The 22,385-nt window shown below is 40.8% G+C and overlaps 1 protein-coding gene across 3 annotated transcripts in view; it reads left to right on the forward strand.

Annotated features, from left to right (window-relative positions):
• Positions 1-367: 367 nt before the first annotated feature.
• The window catches only part of STMN2 (stathmin 2), a 40,386-nt gene continuing 18,368 nt past the window's right edge, over positions 368-22,385 (forward strand). The window contains exons 1-2 of one of the 3 annotated variants that reach the window (XM_004588067.4): positions 368-559; positions 19,044-19,139. In XM_004588067.4, coding sequence (XP_004588124.1) covers positions 541-559; positions 19,044-19,139 — 115 coding nt within the window. In that variant the 5' untranslated portion in view covers positions 368-540. Of the gene's footprint in view, positions 560-1,099; positions 1,137-2,804; positions 2,959-19,043; positions 19,140-22,385 lie in introns of those variants that run through there. The other 2 variants (XM_058668387.1, XM_012927820.2) reach the window with 2 other exon arrangements.

Here is a 22,385-nt window from a genome sequence, read left to right on the forward strand (position 1 = left end):
ACTCCGAAACAGATTCCTCCCTCCACCCACCAACAACCAGCATATTTGAAAGGCTTCTCGGGCCTTGGCTTCCCCTTTCCCCTTTTTCCTGTTACTGGGACAGTAACACATCCGTGAACAAAGTCAAGCACCCTTGTTCCCAGGTGGGCACAGCCCAGTTCTTAGCTCCTGGGAGGTTTCTGGGCTAAGGCGCCACTCTCCTTGGACTGTACTATCAGTCCCCAAACATGGGGGGAGCTGCCAGGGAAGGACTGATTTCCATTTCAAACTGCATTGTGGTACTTTGTACTCCAGCACCATTGGCCGATCAATATTTAATGCTTAGAGATTCTGACTCTGCGGGAGTCATGTCAGGGGACCTTGGGAGCCAATCTGCTTGAGCTTCTGAGTGATAATTATTCATGGGCTCCTGCCTCTTGCTCTTTCTCTAGCTCGGTCCCACTCTGCAGACTCAGTGCCTTATTCAGTCTCTCTCGCTCTCTCCGCTGCTGGAGCCGGACCCTTCGCCTTCGCCACCGCTCAGCATCTGCGCGTCCCACAATGGCTAAAACAGCAATGGGTAAGACATCGCGCCCCTTCCCCCTGGGCTCGACCTGGAGCCCATCTCTCACCACCTGCCTCGGGGCTCTGAAGGTGTTCGGAGACATTTATTTTAGAAAGGAAAAAGACGTTTGAGGCAACACGAGAGCCTAGGAGGGCAGAGGCAGATCTGGGCGAGGTGGGAGGGTAGTTTGGGGGCAAGGGGATCCTTGGAAATCTAAAGGGAAGAATTTCTTTTTAAAGATAGAACAGGTAAGTTGCCGTACCATGGGTGGGGAATTTAGTTATTGTTTCCATCTCTTATGTTACAGCTCAGTCTTTAGGGGAGGGGGCCACCCTAAGTGTTTGTCTTAAATAGGATTAAGGGACATTTCGGAAAGTGCTTTGTAACGTCCTTTATTTCTTCCCCGAAGAGGAATACGGAGAAAGGGGGAAACGGGGAGGAAGGAGAAAGAAAAAAACGCAGTCAAAACGGTCCCATTTAGGTTGTCTGAAAAATGGGTGGAGACGGGGCTGGGGAAGAAGGGGCACATTTTTACGATACTGGGTATTGTCTCCTCCAAGAAACCGCTCGTCCCAGGGCGCGGCGCTGGGAGGTAAGGCGACGGGGAAAGGCTGGGGGTAAGGCTCCTTTGTTTTAGGGGCCGGGGGAGCAAGGAGCAGGGAAGTCGGGGAGGGCGTGGAGGGTGCGGGTGGGCAGCTGCGGGGGCGGGGAAGCGCGCGGTGGGGCGAGGTGGAGGGACAGCGGCTCGCCAGGCGTGGGGTGGGGTTTCTTTGTGTACCGACCAGCGGTCCCAGGGGTGGGTTGGGGGAGGCACCTGCAGCGCAGGGCGCACAATGCGGACAGCCCCACCCTGTGCGGAACTGCGCCGCCCCCACCCCACGCCGCGCCCAGCCCGAGGGGCCGAGAGGGGCGCGGGCGCTGCGCTCAGCAGCCCAGCCCTGCGGGAACACCGCACCACGCCTCGCGCTCTGCGCCCCTGACGCCTCCGGGCCTGGGTTTGGTGGACCTGACCGCTGACCCCCAGCCTGGCCTCATTGTTCAGTGACGTGGTGGGGGGCGATGAGAGGGGGGACATAACTGTTTTTTTCTTTCCAGAACATGTTGCATAGGGCGATTAGCCAGAGATGCAAAATACAGATGCTTTGATAGGAAGGGCGGTGAACAATAATAAATATATACATAAATAATAAAGTAAAACTACTAAACCGTATAGATAGCTACAGGATGATGCAGATAAAGGTGTCAAAACTCAATAGAAAGCAAAAAAAAAAATGGGGCAAGGTCTTAAGTTGAGCCCACGTGAAATGTCCATTTTATGGGTCAGACAGGGAGGGCCACGTCTCTACAAATTCGCAGGTTTGACCTATGTCAGAGAAACAGCGGAAAAACAGACTGAATAAAATTTGCGATCAGGGCCTGCATCCGCAATGGGTCTTACGCCTAGAGTACCCGTGGTTGCGGCGCTAGCCGGGGGTGGACCAGCAGGGAGGGGCCTTGAGGTCTGCGGGCTCACCCTCCCCATCCCCCGCGCTGGGCCCAGGTGCGGATGAAGGGAGGGTTGGGAGGGGGCAAAGAATGGGGTGGGGGGACTGCAGAAAAGGCTCCATCCGGGTGGCTCCGCTCTGCCCCAAGCTTACCCGCGGAGCTGGGAAAACCTGGGGCTCACAGACGGGCGGGGTAGTGGGTATGGGAGGGGCCGTGCAGTGGGCTGCGGTCCCAGGACCCGCAGCCCAGAACAGCCGGCTGGCTGTGCGCACACGTGGGCGTTGCTCTCGGTCCCCGCGCCACCTGCCCCTCCCTGCAGAGAGGGTGGCACTGCAGGAAGGCGGGCTGCAGCCCCGCCCCGGCCACACAAAGGCGCGGCCGCACCCCGCCCGACCGCGGCACCGCAGAGGTGACCCTTCCCTGGGGTGCGGGGAAGGCATTCTCTTCTCAGCCACCCACAGCGCACAGGGCCCGGGACCTTATCACGGTGCACCCTCGGTTCTACACACACACACACACACACACACACACACACACACACACACCCACCCACCCACCACGCCTTGATTTCCCGGCCTCCCTCCCACCGAGGTCTCCGGAGCCGGGACCCGGTTCTGCAGCCGGGCGCGGCTCGGCCCCACCCTCGCAGCTGCGGCTGGCGGCGGCCGGGCGGGGGCGCACGTGGCGAGCGCGCGGCGTGGAGAGCCGCCAGCCCTGCAGAGCCGGCCGCCGCGCCCTGCGCGCCCTGCGCGCCCCGCCCCGGAGCCCGGCGCTCGCCCCCGCGGGGACCGCCGGCCAGACGGCTTTCTGCGCAGTGTCCTGAGCTCCTGCTGCTTGCCACAGGTCCGAGTTCGCCTGCCTATCCAGAAGGGCTCTGAGAATGCGGTCCAAGGGCTGGCCGTCTCCACTCCCTGCACAGCCACTGAGAGGTATCTGTAGAAAGACAGCGGTTGCAAATTCGTCTTCTTCGGTGTTGTTATTTCAGATCAGCATTGTGATGACTTCATGACTCAGTGGCTTTATTCTCCCTAGCAGGGACGTTGGTTGTGGTTAAGGATGAACGAACCCTTGCGTTCACTCCTTCACAGTCGCCTTCACTCTCCTCCCTCTAGAAAATTTTGTCTCGGATTGTTCTTTTAAGATATAAAACAACTATATTTTGGCTACCTGTCTGGGTTATGCGTGTTAGTGTGATTAGAACGTATGTGCAGGTGATTGCAAAGGGCAGGGTGTGTGTGCCAGTGATTGCTGGAAGTTGCTGGAAAATTCTCTGCAGAAAATTGTACTGCAATGCGTGGAAATATACATATATAATTGAGATGGTAGGATCTCCGCATAAAGTTATATCTATAAACCTACAAATACTGGCTTTGATGCGTGACATTTCAATTGTTTTCCCCAGAACTCTTCTTCCGGCTGCTGATACGTGATAATGGTTTCGGTTTTATGCAGAGAATCCCACCCCATACCTAACAAATGCAGGGTTTTTTTTGTGTGTGTTTTTTTTTTTGCCGTAACTAAGCTGCATTTGCAGGCCGATGAACAGAAACACTACCTCTGCAATATTCAGGTGATAGATTGGAAAGTCATTCCAGTTGCTCAGCCTGACCAGTTAGTCAGCAAGGCGGAGGCTTTTTTTTTCCTGATTCATTAAACAATTACTGTATTCAGCGTGAGTGTACTAGGTGCTCAGAATATCCCCCATTATCTTCTCAAATGAATATATAAATAACTGAAAGTGAAAGGAAATAACAGTAGCTTTGCTACGAATCGTGTCGGCTTATTGCACTCCCACTCGAGTAAGCTGAATCTGCAATTAGCACTCCATAGCCCAGGTAATATACTGTGTATCCTGGAATAAAGGGACAGACCTAGTGGTATTTGTGTGTGAATGTTAAAATTCTCTGTTAAAACGTGCATTTTAAAATGACAACACTGGATAATTTGTGATATTAAAATCTAGAGCTTTTTGGTCAACATTCACAATGATTTTGCAATAGACTTTAATTACTTTGTGTGTTGTTAATTTTTCAATTAGTAAAGGCTAGATTGTGGAATAGGTGCTTCATTTGATATGCAATGACTTCCTTCAAATAACTCCTGCTCCATGGTAAGATGCCGTGAAAGGCTACCTTTCTTTTAGATTCACAAAATGTCTTCCCATTTCCATCAAGCTGATTCATACAATAAAATCGTTTTTTTCATATAATTTAGCATTCAAATACATGTCTAGTGAATATCTGATAGAAGCTACCAAGCAGAATTTTAAGTCAAATCTATACAACTGAAAATAAAATGGAAGGTGAACTAAATGTATCTTGTATTTAGTCATTTTTGCACTGGTACATCCAGGTAGCCTGTAGGAAAATTCTGTTTGTCGGTCATGGTTGTTATTTACTTCAGCTGCCTAAGACTGGCGGCTCCTGCGGCTCGGCAACTCACTGCCTCACGAGACTGGGTGGAGCTGGCCTCCAACAAACGGGTTAATAGCACAACCCTGGACCTGGCTATGGCCAGCCCCATGCTGCTGAGAGCTAAGCCCAGCTCACATCAGTTTACTTCTGGTTGTGGAAAAACACAAGATTCTGTTATCACAGGATCTATGGCTCTATATGAAAAATGTGAGAGATTTGCTACAGAAATACTGAATTGGCCAGGGACCCAGACATTTCCAGAACCTAGACTATTCTTTCTCCTGAAATCTCTCTGTTGAAAATCCTTGCATTCTGCATCAACTTTTCACCCCACTAGAGGGCAAAGTTTTCTAAATATTAGCTATTTAATAAAATTTCTGATTTATTTCATCATTCAATTGTTTATTCAACAAGTTAATACAGCTAGTTTTTGCATGTATTCAAGGGACAAGATGAAATAAGGGATCCTAATTTGCAAGTAGGCATAGATTCTGGTTAATTATTCCCTTATGATTTTACTTTTTCTGTTTCAATACATTATCATAATACCACTTACATTATTCCTGGGAGTTTGTAGTGGGTGAATGGTTGAAAAACAACAGTAGTAGTAGTAATAATAAAATTATTTAGGAATAGGATTTTAATGTTAAAATTAAACAATACTTTAAACAAAAATATTATTTATTTATTCCTGTGTCTAGACAGTGCCTGATGTTGGAAACATTGAGTGGCAGAATCAGGTCCAACAGAAAGCCTGCTGACTAATTTAAAACAGGCGGATAAAATGTTGCACTGAAAAGGGGTGTGTTTCCTATCTTTCATTTCTTTTTCCATTAAAAATGTACCTGCCTGAACCAAATATGTGATTTCAGTCTAACTTTTGGCAGCTTTCATCAGTTATCAAGCATCTCCTGGCAACAGTTTTATCAGTTTAGTGAAAATGTTTTGTTAGTTGTGACATGATAACAGACCACTAAGCATCACATTTTTAGGACTATGGAAGGTGGATTTCTTTTCTCCTATTTGCATTGATAGGGGAGATTTTTCTCTTATATTTTATGTTAAATATAATCCATCTGTAAAATATTCAAGTGTCATATAACCATATTCCCCAGACTTAGATTTGCATAGGAATGACTTGTGATCCTATTAGAATGCAAATTAGGATCCAAGAAGCCTGGGTTAAGAGCAGACTGTATAACCAGCACCCAAATGATGCTGATTCTGACCACAAAGTGTATCTTTTCTACAAACGTACTGAACGTGTACCTATGATAGTAAACTCTGAGACTATGTCTGCGTGTTTTTCAGCCCATGGCAATCATTACAAAAGATTTCACCTCCAAATTTGTATACTTAGGGATTTTATTCCTCTGGGGATTATGTGTTCTGCATCATCACTCCTCTTAATTGGATTTTAAAAAATATATTCATGTTACAGGATTCACTCAGCAGACCTCCAAGAGAATTATGGAAAATGTGTGTCTCTTTGTCTTGCCTAAGAAGAAGAAATGGATGTGGCTGTGGTACAATGGAAAAGGGCAATAAATCAATCATGCCAGCTTCCCGTTATTTACAAACCAGATGCAGAAGAGAAAGTTCAGCCCAGACCCTTTTACATGAGGAACAGGCGCGCAAGGTTTAACCTCATTTCCCTTAGAGCTCACTCACCACAAGTACTTCACAGCCTGAGAAAATTAAAACAGAGGATTGGATTGAATGACACTAAAATTATCTCTTAAAATGTATCATCCTTATTACTTACCAAATTATTCTAACAGTATTATTTCCTATATATCTCATTAGAAAAAGTGTTAAAATATGTGGCTGTATGTTGGAGAACAAGTTGTGCACACTATTTTTGCTTACTTAAACCAATCAAGAGTCCCATTATTTAAGACTTTCTAAGCAAGCCAAACTGGAGAGAAAAATGAGACTTAGGGAATAGCATCAAAGGTACCATATGCCAGTTTGCCAGTGCAATGAGTTGCTGGCCATGCAAACATTTGCATGTTTTTAGAAATACTATCCTGCAAAAACACTACACATGAAATATGTGAATTTAGAAATACAGCACTTCCCAAGTAGGCATGAAAAACACGATCCCAAATAAAGAAGAGTTAGTGGGATACACCATTACCCAAGGTGAAGCCTTAAGTCTACCCCTTGAGTCTTTGTTTTTCTGTTTTTAACTGCTCATTGTTTTTAACTGGTCATTCTGTTTTTAACTGCTCATTCTGAGAAGCTGCAAAACTCAATTTTTGCAATATGCAGATTTAAAAATGAAGACATGCTAAGACAATATGTGTTTTAAACACTTAATCATGGAAGTCTGCCATGGATATAATTCTCAATTTAGAGAAGACAAAATAATCTAAACTTTAAGAACTGATCCATGAAGTTTTCTTAACTAGTGCTTTAACAATTTTCTTGCTGTATTCCTTTCTTGCACGAATCATTTTGCTAACATAAATTTCAGATTCTCTGGAAAGAAATGACTTGCAATGTTTGCTGAATGTTTATATGGCACATATAACTGGTGAGGCAGCATTGTAAATTCTTTATTTATAATTAACTAACCATGTTAATCATCTAATACTTGGAAGAGGTAGATTCCAGTACAGGTGAAAAAATAGAGACATGAAAGGTGAGGTAACTTTCCTCAGGTCAGTGAGATAGCCCAGGCCATCGGGGCTGCAGACTCTGTGTTCTTACCAGTCCCTGCTACTTTCATACCTGCCCTATGTCAGAGGTCCTTCCATGCTGGAGGCCGAGCCTGCCATGCTGTCATTCTGCTGTGCATGACCAGAGATGATCTTGACCTTACTGAACACAGACTCACCTTGACAAAGAACCTTCACTAATGAGTAGCTTTTGATAACTAACCTGGGACTTCTTAAAATAATTTCTACTATTTAGGCTTTTGGAGGAGAAAACTATAAGACCTTGGGGTTAAACATATGGAACACATTGCTATTTGTAGTCTCAGCTAAAAGCAGCATGTGGTCGACCATGATGATCACAACTTTAAAAAAAAAAGGCTGAATTTTACCAGTTTCATCATGGTTGGAACCTTTCTGGTGGAGCCATAACTCGTTTCACAGACTCTAGATACTTAATTTTAAAATTTAGCTTTATGAAATAAGTTTAGAACTAAAAGACATTCAGCCTAGGTATCAACAGTCCATGCAGCTAGTGGCTTTTACTGTAAGGTTCTCATCTGTCGTAGTGTCACCTCAGAAGCAGACAGGCAAGAGAGACCTGCAGAGGGGCTCTGAGACCCTTGGAAATCAGTCTTAATTATCTTTAATGGAGGGATGAGACCTTGTCATTTGTCAGGGGGACATGTGTAGTAGCAAAATCCATGTTTATAATAACCAATTTTTATGAGTCATGATTAAAGATAACATTTTGTGTACATTTGTTCTCATGAAACACTTTTATGTGAACGGAAAGGTTAATTAATGCATTTCAGCAGTCATTTTGCCAATCATCTGGAAATACAGCCTCTCTAGGAGTTGTACTTCAGAAAAACCACATATCAGACTGTAAAACCACAGCAAGAATACTTTGAGATTCTTCTCTCTTGCCCAAGTGTTGGCCTCCAGAATGAAACTTTAATAAGCTGAAACATTTTAGGATACAAAGTTTAATTCTTGAGACAAAAATAATTACAGTGATTAAATAGCACATTAAACATAATTTGGTTTTTTTATTTATTTTTTATTTTATTGTATTGTTGTTGACAATCTTTACATAGTTAATGGCAGTTAAAAAAAAGGTTCAGGGGTGTAGGGAAATGGGTAATACTATTATGTCCATATTGTTTCCATCATGTATCTGAGGTAAAGGGGGATATTGAGGGAGAAGCCCCACCCGGTTTCCCGCCCACCCCAAGTCCCGGATGTGGGGCATGCTCTGAGATATTTGCTCAAGTGGTTTTAATAGTTCTCCAGTTATGAATCGCTGCCAGTTTCACTCGATGAGGTCGTCCACTGATTGATATGGTCCATCATAAAGTCTCCGTTTGCCCCATATTTCGCTGCCAACATATAGCTGAGATGAATGATTGACCTGTTCTGTCTTCTGTCTTTTCTTGGTTAGAGTTCTGAGTCCAGCAGTTCGATTGGGGAGATCTCCAAAGAAACCTTGAGGTATTCCCACCAAGGGGCGCGTGTGCTGGAATGGGGGCTGCGTTCTATCTAGGAAACAGTTGCAGTCACCCGAGGCACTAGTGTGGGCTGGGATTGGATGCACCAGGCCAGTTCAGACCCCAACACCATCTGGTGTCATGGAGAACCAGGGTAGATGTGGGACTGATTAGGCTGGGTCTCAACCCGCTACTGAGCCATGTGTGAGCTGTATGTGGGTATGGACGAGCCATGGCTGGGCTGAAACATTCAACAACAAGAACCAGAATGGGGTGAAAGCCAGCCGGGAAAAGCCACTGTTCCTGCTAGGACAGGAGGTGAACTGAGTAGGGTTGGCTCAACATAATTTGTTTTTATGACACAAGTATATTGTCTAGGATTCAATTTTTTTTTCTTTAACTGCCATTGTAAAACAAGGCCTCTAAGAATGCCCATTTAGAAATTGTTATTTTCAAATACTTGTATTTCAGATATTGGAGTTTGTATATTATCCAGTTGTACAAATTCTTAGTCAAACAATAAATCATCATTTCATTATATGCCTTTATAATCAGGATAAAATATAATATAAAATGGATCTAAACCTAGTCTCACAAATAGTTTTACATGAGATCATTTGGAAATGTAGATTAAATATCGTTTGGCATTCTGATCTTTTGGGCAATCTTTTTTCCTATGGACTTTAGTCACAGAGTTTAATTTTCATTTAACGAAACTTCTCAAGGAAAACCTACTAATTATCTCACAGTTCAGATTTCCTACTAGGTAAAAATCTAACTCACAGGAAATGCTTCTACCTGTAATCAGTTGGCCCTTAGAAAACTGAGGTCTGAAAGTGCCATGCACAAGCATTGCCGTCCCTCTGGCCTCGGGGACCCTGCCCAGGTCTCACACAGCTGAACTCCCACTTCCTGGGAAGCCTTGCCTCACAGCACAGCAGCCTTTACTACTGCAGGGTTCTTTGTACTTACCACACATGTATCCATGATTACTATTTAGATTTTACAGCTTTAGAGTTGCCAGTTAGTACCTAGAATTGCAGAAATACATGAAAACTTGCCAGCTGCTTCTGGTTTTGATAGCAGATGGTGTGATCCAGCCAGCACCTTTTATTTTAAAAGTTAATCATCTTTTCATGCTACCTGAGATTTTTTGTAATCAAGAAGAGGAAGGGTTTAGAAGATTGAAAATTTTTCAAGATAGACAGCATGATCTGTCTACAGAGGACCTTGCAGCTCTTAGAAAACATTCGTTTATTCCAGTCTTCTTAATCTTCATATAATCCCTGTGAGTGTAAATGTATACAAATGACCCTATTCAAAGATAACTACATTTAATCCCAAAGAATTTACTCAGTTTGGTTCTCATGTGTAAGCTTCAGGTCAAAAGGAAGATACAATAAAAGTAGAAGTAGTTAGATAAATATACAGTTTTAGATGTGAAACTACCCTAGTTGGTTAGCACGATCACACACTAGACTTTTAAAAATTATTTTCTTTATTTGCTACCTTTCTTATATGCTGCTCCATATCCACTTGCTCATGATAGCCAGGTCTGGGCAAGGCTGAACCTAGAATCTAGAAACTTAATCCAGGTCTGCCACATGGGTGGAAAGGCTGAAAGCCTAAATCAAGAGTGAACCAGGTGCTCATAAATGAGACTCAGGCATCCCAGATACTGACCCCACACTCGACCTATTTGTATCCAGTCCAAAGTCTCTAGTGAAGGTCAATGAGTAAAATAGAACAGATTCAAGCTTCATCTCTGTTCTGAGCCTATGCTGTGGCTCTTATGAGGCTAAAATATAATGTGCAAGCATGTTTTAGGGGAATGTAACCTAGTTGCCCTTGAGGAATACATACTGAACATTTCTTGAGCATATTAAAAACAAATTGGCAATACAAACTGATAATTTATAACTATAAAGACAATCCTTTAAAAACAATGCTTCAGCATTTAGCAATTTTATTACTTTGCAATATTAAGAGACACTATATAATAATATCCATAAGAGTGAACTAAGACCCAATAAAACACTGCAAAATTTAAATATGTGAACCCATTAGCTAAAATGCTTTTCAGATTTCACCAGTGTCAACAGCACTGGGGGAATTAGAACCCCACCCATTCATACGAGTTCTAATTCTGGGTTTAAAGGAAGCCTGTGAGTTTACAGTTTTTACAAGTTCCCAGATGGTGCTGTGACCCATGGAGCAAACAGTGACTCAGAGATGACCCAGAGCGGGGGCTCAGGTCTGTATGAAGGGTGTGGGAGAACTCACCCCCTCTAACTGTGCAGGGTGAACTCAAGGGAACAGGAAGCTTAGCCCCCCAGCAGCTTCCACCCCTTTGGCTGTGGCCCAAAAGGAAGCATGCAGGAGCAGAATCAAGCCCTCCGTGTTAGTTTTTACTCTCATTCACTAACCGTGGGCAGGTTGATTTTTCTCTCTGTGCCTCTGACTCAGCACCTGTGAAATAGCACCCCTGGCCTGCACTTCCGGCTCCGTTCTTCCTTCCACAGGCACCGCAGGAGATCCTCTATCCTCAGAGTCTATCTCCCTGAGACTGTGTATCCCCTACTTAGACAGTATTGAAAGCTTGGTTTGAAGGTGCCTTCAAAGTTAAAAGGACAAAGCTTTGTGTAACTGAAAGTAGGAATGAAAGCAGTTCATAGCTAAAAGGAATGCAAAACCCTACAAATGTTTAAACACACACACACGTAAGTCCCATTACAGGTCAGAGCGTGTTACTAGGTTGGAGGTGAGTGGTATTAGATGGATGCAGTTTTGAAGCCTGCTGCACTACTCACCAGCTGAGAGCCCTTGAGTAAATTAGGTACCATTTCTAAACTACAATTTTCTAATTTACACAATAGACAAAACACATGGTTGTTACGAGCAGAAAGTAAGCAATTTAACATTAAGCTTTTGATAATAGTCTTATCTCTTTTCCCGTACTCTAAATGGATGATGAAAATAATAAACATAATCCAAATTTAAATATCTCAATTCTTTCTACATGCAGTGACCAACAACTTACTAAAAATTTAATTTGAGGAAATACTATGCAATAATAATTTGTTTTGGTGAGAGAGATGAATGTTTTCAACGTAACTACCATGTATTATACATCCCAGATAAATCCATTCTCAGTAACACTGGAATTTAGTACTTAAGTATTTTATCTAGGTCCAAACACAATTAACAAAAGGATTATGAACAAGGATCCATTTCCATTATATATATTTCCCTGTCATATTTCATATCTCATCCTTCAAAGAAATACAGTTGACCCTCTATTATCCACAGGCTCCACATCCATGGACTTAACTAACAGCAGGAGGGAAACTTTCTAAAAGCAGATTGCATCTGTAGTGAACATGTATACTTTTTTATTGTCATTATTCCATAATCTGTATAGTGAAATAAATGTACAGTATAGTGAAATATACTATGTATATTGTATGTGATAATAGGAAATTTAGAGTTGACTTAAAATATCCAGGAGGATTGAGTAGTCCTATGCAAATACCATGACCTCTTAGGTAAGAGATTTGAGCATCCACAGATTTTGGCTTCCAGAAGGAATCCAAGACTCAAGCCCCATGAATACAAGGGCTGACTAGCTGTATGAATATGTAGCTTCCATGAAATGAGCCTTTTGCCTATCCAGGAGAACTCACCAACATAAAAAATGTCACATTTGCTAGAGTAAAAACTGACTCCAGAAACAGGAAAGTGTTTATGAAATCCCTTGAAGAGCAGAAAACAAGAAATTGTCATTCATTCTCTCTCTCTCTCTCTCTCTCTCTCTCTCTCTCTCTCACACACACACACACACACACAGGCTCTTTTCTGTCTCATTATATTACTACCCCATCAGTTTAACCAAAATCCCACATCATTTGACTGTCACATAATATCTCATCCCTACCTCCCCAGCCTCCTACCTGTCTAGCACCCTCCTGGTCTTCCATTTCAACACCTTACGTTAAGCCAGGTCTTTTCTTGCTTTCAAGGATAACCAACGCATCCTTCCACTTGCAGATGAGCACAATAAAAACATTAGAGCCGAACAATACAAGCAGAATATTCCTTAGATGAATGTGGTGCTGAATGTAATAGATGCTGAAAATTTAATGTTATTTCTGCCCATTGTGCCTTAAAATAGTATCTTTAAAATCCACAGTGTTTTAGGAGCCAATAGGTTATCTGGTATTGAAGGTTCACAGAATATGATTACCAGAGCAAGAACAGTACTCCAAAAATCCAAGTTAGCATTTTTCTGCACCTGCCCTTAAAAATGCCCAAGATCGGGTAATTGATTACTGATAACAAGTGGTATCTTTAGTATCTTGTTTTGCCTTCAAAATAGCAATGTATGTGAGTGTATAGTACATCAATTAGGATTTGATATGCATATCATCACTGCAGAAATAGTCAAAGGAATATAGAGTCCTTTTCCAAAATGCATATTATTGACATTAATCTACCTATAAATATTCAGTGTTTTTCTTTACTTCATAAGCAAAAAAATATGGATAAGATGCACTCATGCTCCTGTGAACAAGGAATAATGACCAAGGAGGGACTTTATATGCAAACACCATTGTCATTTAAATCCACATCAGGTCGTAATGTATTGGACATTACACAATATACACATGTATTGAAACATCTTACACCTCATAAATATGTACAGTTTTTTATGCTTGAAATGTTAAGAAATTTTTTGTTAAAAGTTCAGTTCTAAAATGCCTGATCAAAGCATAAAGGTGGAGAGAAAGGAACTGCATCACTTCTGTCAACCAGACTTACTCTAAGGAGGATAAATGTAGTAGAACAAGTAAGATAAGCTGAATCCAGCATTTAGAATGAAACTTTTCCTAAGTTCAGGACCAGTGTTGGAGAGGAATTATATTGAGCAGCTTTAAAGGAATTGGATTCTCTTTATTGACCTTTTAGCATTAAACTTTAAAAACCAACCGTGTGCACAGTACAGTCTGTATTATTTATGAATTACAACAACCTTCATGCCAACTAACTCAGGATGACAATGGAAAATAATTTTTTAAAATGGAAATTTGTGGCTCTTGACAGATTTCCACAGTGATATTCTATCCCAAGAGTTACACATTTTATCATGTTTTATAAACTTGAGAAGGGAACTGTGAAACACTTGGGACAGTGATAATTAGCCAAGAGAAGTCCAGGAGGATTTTGCAGCACTGCTCTATGCAAGGAAGTATTTTCTGTGATACAGATAATAGCTGCTTTCTTTGAATTTTCCTTCCTGTAAATTTTTGTAAGTTCACTGTTGGGAAATAAAGTGGGGAGGTGGCATTGTGATGCATTAGGTTAGCCGCCCCTGTGATGCTAGTGTTTCGTATGGGCACCGGCACGTGACCCAGCTGCTCTACTTTAGTCTGTATTCCAGCCCAAAAAAAAGGCAACAGAACATGAACATGAATACAGAGGAAGTAGGCACCTGCCCTTTTTTCTCCTTGCATAGAGAATTGATTATCTGCTATTGTAAAGTTGCCTTGAAGTGGAAGGACTTTCTTAAATTTTGCCTTTAAGCCAAGCAATTATAGTTACATCACCAACATGTGCCACTGTCAAACTCAGGAAAGCTGAAGCTGTATAACACTAAGGGAGAAACAACCACTTCAGAGTATTGAAAAAAGAAAAGTCTACAGCAACTTACTTGAAACAAGCCAGCAAGTGGCTGTGTCCTTGAAATGAAGAAACCTTGAGACTCTTTCAATAAAAGCCATTAAGTGTGAATATGTTTTCAGATACATACAAATCCATTCTGTGGAACTTGCTGTGTGGACCTAAGTGTAAATGGCAGAGTCAGGGGCTTCTTTTCATCCAGGGAGAACATCTTATTGACTGTTCTGTTTTGTCCACTGCATCTATTACATAAAAAGTTACTGCACAGTTTTTGAATGAGTTTTATTTTCATAATGGCTAGTGATTTGAAATGCAGCCTTTGAGAACCCTATTGAGTAAATGCTAATTACTGTGCAGTCTACAAGGTTTCCTTGAAGGAGACCTTGAACACCACCTTGGGTTTGTGAAAGCAAGAAAAACATGGGCTCCTATGTGCGAAATCTGTGACCCTTGCCTGAAGTAGCTGTCCTCTATGAATTATTTATGCATCATTCCTTTCCTCCACAAAGATTTCAGGAGACTGCTGCAATTTTGTACACTGCAAGATCACAATTCTCAAGTCAGTGGAAATTTGGTAAATAATGTTTGGCAACACTGCCATGTTAAAATACTTCTTTTATTCACAGTTGATATTATAACAAAGGATAGGTTATAAAACACACTCAGAACTAAAACAATAATGTGAAATTCTTCAAGTACATTGAAACGTTCTACCATTCCAAGGAAATACAAGTTCATATGCAAACACTTCAAGAAGCATTCTCTAAATTTGATCAAATCTCTAGATTGGCAGAGGAATTAAATTAGGATATAACTGATATGACTTGTAGCACAAACTATTCTAGGGTCCCAGTGTTCTATATAAATTGGTATATTCCATTGCTTGAAAACAGTCAACCCAATTGAGATACAGCTCCTTAAGTCTGTATCCTCAATGTGTAAACCCTTAGGTAATTCAAGGGGAAACATCAAGTAGCCCATGAATTGAGACAAAATCATATGAACTATCATGAATATATAATTTTGCACTGTGATAGAACTTTCGCCTTTTCCATTTCTGCATGTTCCTGCTTCACTGAGAACATAGCAGATCATTATAGATGTTGTCTCAGAAAGATCTGAGTCATCGTCAGATTAAATGCAGAGTTCTTGTGACGTAGAAGCCACGTGTAACCCAGTGACCTTGACTGTTAGTCTCCATCTTGTTGACTTAGTGACCTCTTTGCCCCTGAGTCCCACATCCCAAGTGCAGAGATGACTGTGCTCAGTAGGTGTGAGCTGTGCTGAATCAATGGCAAATGCAAGGGATGTGATCACCTCTGTCCACTTCTTAAGTGCACATGTGTCTTTTGCCAAATGAAAGAAGGAAGAAAAGAATGGATGGGGCGTGTTTTTCTACTCTGAGAAAAGATTTAAAAGTGGTAAGGAGACATCTTTGTCTCTTCGAAGACTCATTCACTCATTTTGGAGACAACACTCCGAGAAAGGCAGGCCAGCCTTGAAAGCACCCCAACTCAGGTACATCCCTGCTCAGATGACTACAAGAAGGGAAGAAGAAACTGCATTTTACATGTGAACTCAGCTTAACCATATGAACCAGCTCTCTCCATTTTGCGTAACCTTTGTTCAAGTAAGGCTCAATCTAAGCAGTATTCAGGGGACCTAATGGGAGTAAAAATCCCTTAGTACCTAAAATCAGGGTTTGTGATTAATTTTGATGCATAAACAGAATAAAGAGTTCCCATTACTCCTTTACTGTGTAGTTTGGTGTGTATCAAAGACTATAAGAATTTCTTACATCCGGGTAACTGATAAATAAAAGGGCAAGACCGCACATGCTGTAGTGAGACTCTCATTAAACACAGCAGGAGCTTTCGTGGAAATCAGGAGAAAGGTGAAGCCCAGACTGGGACAATTTAGTGCTTCTATTACCATTTTGATCACAAGGACTGATTCTTGTCATCTTGTTTCTTTTCCTTGTCACAAATCGCCGGTGCCAAGAATCCTTTGATTTGAAATGTGCTTCTGTAAACTCCAGTAATAGGCTTGTATGACTTCGATCTTCTGAAACATTCCTGTGTTTCAAGTTGATAACTATTTCTACAGAACTAAACTAGGATGCTTTGGTCAGTCAAAGCATTGACGTTTCAAAACTTCCTTGGCTTAAGATGATCCTAATTCTTGTAGGGAGAGATGAGCAGAATGAATGAAGATTGCGTCTAATTTTATATCAAACCAATTAGAATTACATCATCTTAGGAGAAATGTCTAGAACATTACCTCATATCCATAATCTTTGGTAATGTTAAAATAGCCCTTCCAAAATATGAGTTATTTACTTTTCTTTTTAAACTTATTTCCTTTAATTGCATGTCCATCAACAAAAATATCTTACATTCCAAAATTGAATCCATATGATATGTAAGTGATGTTTTAAATGAAATCTTTTCATTTACTTCATCTGTAAAAAAGAAAATATGATAGTGAACATCCCAAAATGATTTCTAAATGTAATAACACATCTAAGTTTAAAAAAATAACTTAATATTGGGTTATAAACCTTTAGGCAGCAAATTACCGCACACACACATGCAAACAAGTGTATACATGCAAACATGCATCCGATACAGTCAAATTCAAGGAAAATTGAGCTTTTCAAAAATATTAAGGTATAGTTTCCTGAATAAAATACATGATTTTCTTTTTAAAACAAGATCCACAGAAAATTAAGGTGTACTTAAAAGTTCGACATTTAAGCGAAGTGCTCAGTTTATCCCTGAGAACAGGGGAGAGAGTACATGGTGTCTACTTTATGTTTTACCAAGGAAATGAGTCTTTCTGCCCCTTTAATCTATCCCAAAATCTGATGATAATTAGATCTGTAGTTCCATTGTTCTCTTCCCTGTGACCACTATTTGCTCTTCAAGAAAAAAAGCAGTACCAAAGTTTACACACAACAGAAGAGAAAACAGGTACAATTTAGATTATTGGCCATCAAAATGCATTCCTGATAACTAAGTGAAAATTTTTCTAGATAATTACTGCAATTTTCTGTTTGCCCGATTAGCTGTAATACCAGTGTACAGATATTTTTAGTCATACATTTAGAATATATATACATATATATATAATCAGGGATTTTTTGAGAAGTTGATCCGCTGTACAAATATTTATTACCCAAGAAGTTACATTTTGTATAAAACTGTATGTTTGTCTATAGTCACATAGTTCATGCCTCACATGTGAGAATTAATGTAAGAGCAAACATAAAGAAAAATGAGAAAATAAAAAAGCCTTAGGCAAAGTGTGTGAACTGTTTTAGACAACATATCGCATTCTTTTCCAAAAAAAAGTATCAACCCACAAAGTCTTGCTGTTTTTTTCAATTAGATCATGGAATTTAATGTGTTAAACTGTTTTATTTTGGGGGGAAAGATTGTAATTTCCACTGCATTTCTATGGAAAGGTCTTCTCGGGCCTTCATATGTGATATGATGGCATTAATCAAGTGAATAGGAAAGTAGGGTTAGAGCTTCTAAAATTCCAAAAGTGTGCAATACTGTGTCTCAGAATGGCTATGCCAAGATTTTTGTGGCACAGGCAAATTGTGTTGCTTCTAAGGAAAAGTGCTACATGGGAAGAGATTCCTCTGTTGGCAAATCCTCTGGATGTGTTATGTTAGAAATTTTAATTGGCTGTGCTTTATTTCTGTGTTGGTTCAAATTTGTGCCAACACACTGAAGCTCATCCTAAAAATGGAGTTGAAGCAAACCCTCAGGGCAGACATGAGGTAGACTGACTTAACTGTATTTTATCCAGAGATCTCATCTGTGTCACTGGCCACACATGGCTTGGCCCCTGTGAGGCTGTTTCCTTGTTTGTAAACTTAATTATAGGTAGAGTGTATGGACAGTTGACTAAGTAATCTCCTAGAAACTTCTCAAACATTCCATGGCTTTAAAGTATGTAGGTGTTGAATGTACTTCCTGCTAGTCAACAAATCCTATTGACAATGCTCAAACATAGTTGTCTTCCTGGAAGAGGAAGGAGAAAAGAAACTGGGAAAGGCAAGTAAAGGGGGGCAGAGAGATCACCGTCTGATTCTCACAGCTGCTTGCCAAGGTTAGCCACCAAACTGGAATCCATAGGAAGGGAAGGATATTCATGTCAGACATTGGATCCAGGTTTTTGGTGTGGATGGAAACAGGGAGAGATAAGAAAATGCGCTTGGGATAGAGAGAAAACCGCAACATAGGACCTCTGAAGATATAGCTGCGAACTGTGCTCATGAGTTCTCAGGTCATCCCCCAAGGAATCTATAATAATTCAGACTGAACCAGCAAAGGAGACCTCCTCTGTCTCAGGAACCACAGACTCGGTGCACTCGTATGATGTGCCTGTCGCTCTTGATTTTAGCCATACCCCTTTCTCCATCCTTTCCCTGTCTCTTCCTGCCCTAGACTGCTTATTCCATCCTTTCTCCTGCAGCTCCCTCTCTCTTAATTTCCTCTTCCATCCTTTCTCCTATAGCTCCCCCTCTCTCACACTTGTTACCAATGCTGCCTTAATATGCACCACGCATCCTCTACAATCAAGAGTACATAAAGTTCGGTTTCCATCTTTTCTTTCGCTTATATTTTGTAAAAGAAGGCAACATAGTACACTTGGTAATATTCACTCAACAGAAGACTTAACAATTATTACACAAAGGCAAAGAAGCTTGAAGAGAAAATTCAGAGAATGAAAGAGCCTGAACTTGAGTCTTTCATTTCAGCCTACAAGGAGAAAATGAAGGAGCTGTCCATGCTTTCGCTGATCTGCTCTTGCTTCTACCCGGAACCCCGCAACATCAACATCTACACTTACGATGGTGAGTTGCCTGCAGTGAGTGGAAACTCTGCTGCTGCCTGGATCATGCAGAGCTTGCATGCATTTGTCTCTCTGTCATAGCTCCTGATAGAATTAAGCCAGTACTTGTAGATCCCACTATTGACTTGATGCTTGTAGCTATAGATCTTAACATTACTCAAATAAGCTTGCATTTGATGCTAATAACAGCACGTGAACATCTCCTAAGATATCTGACTAGAATGTTATCCAATAAATCCATCTCCAGGCACATTTAAAGCTTCTTTGCAGATAATATGCTGAAAGTAGAACAGACACCAGTTTGCAAAGAAATACACTTGTACTTAGAAAACTGATATTGTGAAATCAATAACCACCACTGTTTTTCTTTATCATAGTCTTTATATCTTTTGTATATCAGCAAACTGACAAAAGTCATAATTGACCAACTGAAAAAAAAACTGATATAACTGAGGCCCTAGGGAAGAGGATACAAAGAGAAAGGCCCAGAGCATTGGTGTGACAGCTCGGTTTATGCAAGTAGAGCCCTAGGTTTAATGTACCCTGATTCCTTTGCTTAGGTTTTTTCTTTCCCACTTTGGCACTAATTCCATTGCTTCAGGCAAGCAGACACCTAGATTCCTGGAGCCACATTGAACACCTCTTGGTAGGGTTGTTAGGATGTTTAAAGTGTTTCATGTTAAGTCAAAGCACCAAGAGCGCTAACATCATCAACAGCATCATTCTCACCTAATTCAGTCAGTTTAATCAAAATGTTTTGATACAGTTGCATGTTATAATTAACACATGTTTTATGGTTAGACTCTTATCTTTATTTTCCATATATGTAAAGAAAAATATGAAGGACCTTGTGAATGGGCCTTTGGCAATTAACCTTCTCTAGGCTTTCAAAGCCCGTGCTCAGAGGCATTTTCTTCTCAAAACTGTTTTCTGATGACATAAACAGTCTAACAGCTAATCAGCTGTCTCAGAAGGGAGTATGTCCTGCCCCATGTGAAAAGATTTTGGTATCTAACCAAAACTTTGATTAGAACACGAGCCCAGTGCCAGTTCCTGATTGGCATAATTCAGTCAACCAATAAACTGGGCGGACCTTTCTCGTCTGCTAAATCTGGCTGCAATTGGAAATCCTGCTATCTTTCTTAGGAGACGCTAGGAATATTTGATTACTCACTGTCGATCCAAGGATGAATATAGTGTGAAACTCACCTGCAAGGCACTCAGTGCTCAGGGGCAATGTCAGAATGTAGAACACAGAGTGGGTAGAAAGAGGAGGTAATTATGGCTTTTATTGGTTTAGCGATTGAGAAAAAGGGTAGAAGAAATTTCAAAATTATGTTTGACCAAAGATTCAGAAACTGAACAGATAACACAATCTCCTATGAAGTGAATTAAATGGATAGAGAATCTCAAATTTCTTAAATCTCTAACTTGACTTTGTATTTCTATATAGATAATAATGTGAATTACTTGTTGCAGATAAGGATGATAGCAGTTTGCACTGAATATTTACATTTGAAACTACCAAGTGTCACAGTCAATGTTTCACATTCCCTGCTCTTCCAATTTTAATCTTCACCCCAAGCTTAAAAGAAAGATGCCCTTCTTAGCTCTGTCTTTATGTGATGGAATGACAACTTAAAGAATTTAATTAACTTTCCCATTGTCACTCAGAGGGAAGGACCCCACTCTTCACATGAAAAACCAGCAATTCTGATACCATTCCCTCAGTTAAGCTACGTAAAACTCCACTGCCATATCAAATAAACTGTTTATTTGCCCATGCTCTTTTGTAATAATTTTCGATAGACTTACAGTGTTTTAATACAGTCGTGTTCAAAATATAATATTGAATGGCTTCAGGAAATTTTAAATTACATTTATATTTGTTGGGACAGGGGGAACCGCACATTAGTTCCAACTTACTAACTTAGTTCTCTGTGAGTTTTGAAGGAGAGGGCATCAGTTCTGTCAGCCTGGGAATTTAACCTGACCACAACCTCAATGTGTATTAAGAGGCTTCTGAAAGAGCATTGATGGACACATAATCTTCGTATCAGAACCATTAGTTCTGCTCTGATCAGAACTAGCCTGGAGACCTGACTGGCTTGGCTGCCACAATTTCAAAGAAACATTAATAAATTAGTGCTTAAACATTAGGGTAGCCACGTGCTTGATCTAGAAACAATCTCAATGGGACTGCTTAGCCTGGGGTAGGGAGATGTAGTACACAGCCCTCCCTCTTATAGGACCCACAGCTGCAGATCTAACCAACTTCCAATGGAAAATATTTGGGGGAAGATACCCTGCATGTCATTATTCCCGAGGCAATTCAGTATGACAACTATTTGTATGATATGTACTTGGAACTATAAATTATCACTAGTCTGGGATGGTTTAAGATTGATGGGAGGATCATGCAGATTCTATTGAAACCCAGTGTCATTTTATATGAAAGACTTGAGCATCCCTGATTTTGGGTATCCACGGGGCGGGAGGGGAGGAGAAGGGCCTGGAACCATAGCTGCAGGTACTAAAGGACAACTGAACTTGAAAGATGCAGGAGAGAATGACCTCATCTGGCAAAGAGCCACATCACAAACAAGTGTCCATGAGTGGAAGTCAAAGGGATCCAGTCTGGACTCAAAATAAAGAATATTCATCTAAAAAAGAGAACTGATCAATGAGATTTTTTAATCATTGTATTTTACCAGCTCATGAATTATATAATTGTGGATGTCTCACCAAATGCTAGCTATCATTTTTTATATTATTATTAAGTATATTTATATTAAAAACTATTTTATGCAGGATTAAAACTTGAGTGTCTGATAACCCGCTTATCTTTAGCACAAAAGTCACTTATGAAAAACATGACTAGCCACTATTGTTTTTTTAATTGACAAATGAAGATTATACACACTAATATTGTAAAATACATTTGAAATATGAAGGTACTTCAAAGAATTGATGGCAAACAGAATTTAAAACTAAGTTTAGTACAAAAAAATTTGAAACTCATGCAGTGTTTTTTCACAGTACTCACTCTCCGTTAACTTTTCGAATACATCTTGTATGGATACATTGTGGAACGAATGGCCAAACCAAGTTAACTAACATATACATTACCTCACATACTTATCATATCTTCATATTACAGAAGAACACTGCAAATCTACTCTTTAAGCAATTTTAAATAACGTAATACCATGTTGTACAATGGGATATTTTGAACTTGCTTTTCCTG

Source organism: Ochotona princeps, chromosome 9 (genome assembly GCF_030435755.1).
Source record: "Ochotona princeps isolate mOchPri1 chromosome 9, mOchPri1.hap1, whole genome shotgun sequence".
In the NCBI taxonomy this organism is placed as follows: Eukaryota; Metazoa; Chordata; class Mammalia; order Lagomorpha; family Ochotonidae; genus Ochotona; species Ochotona princeps.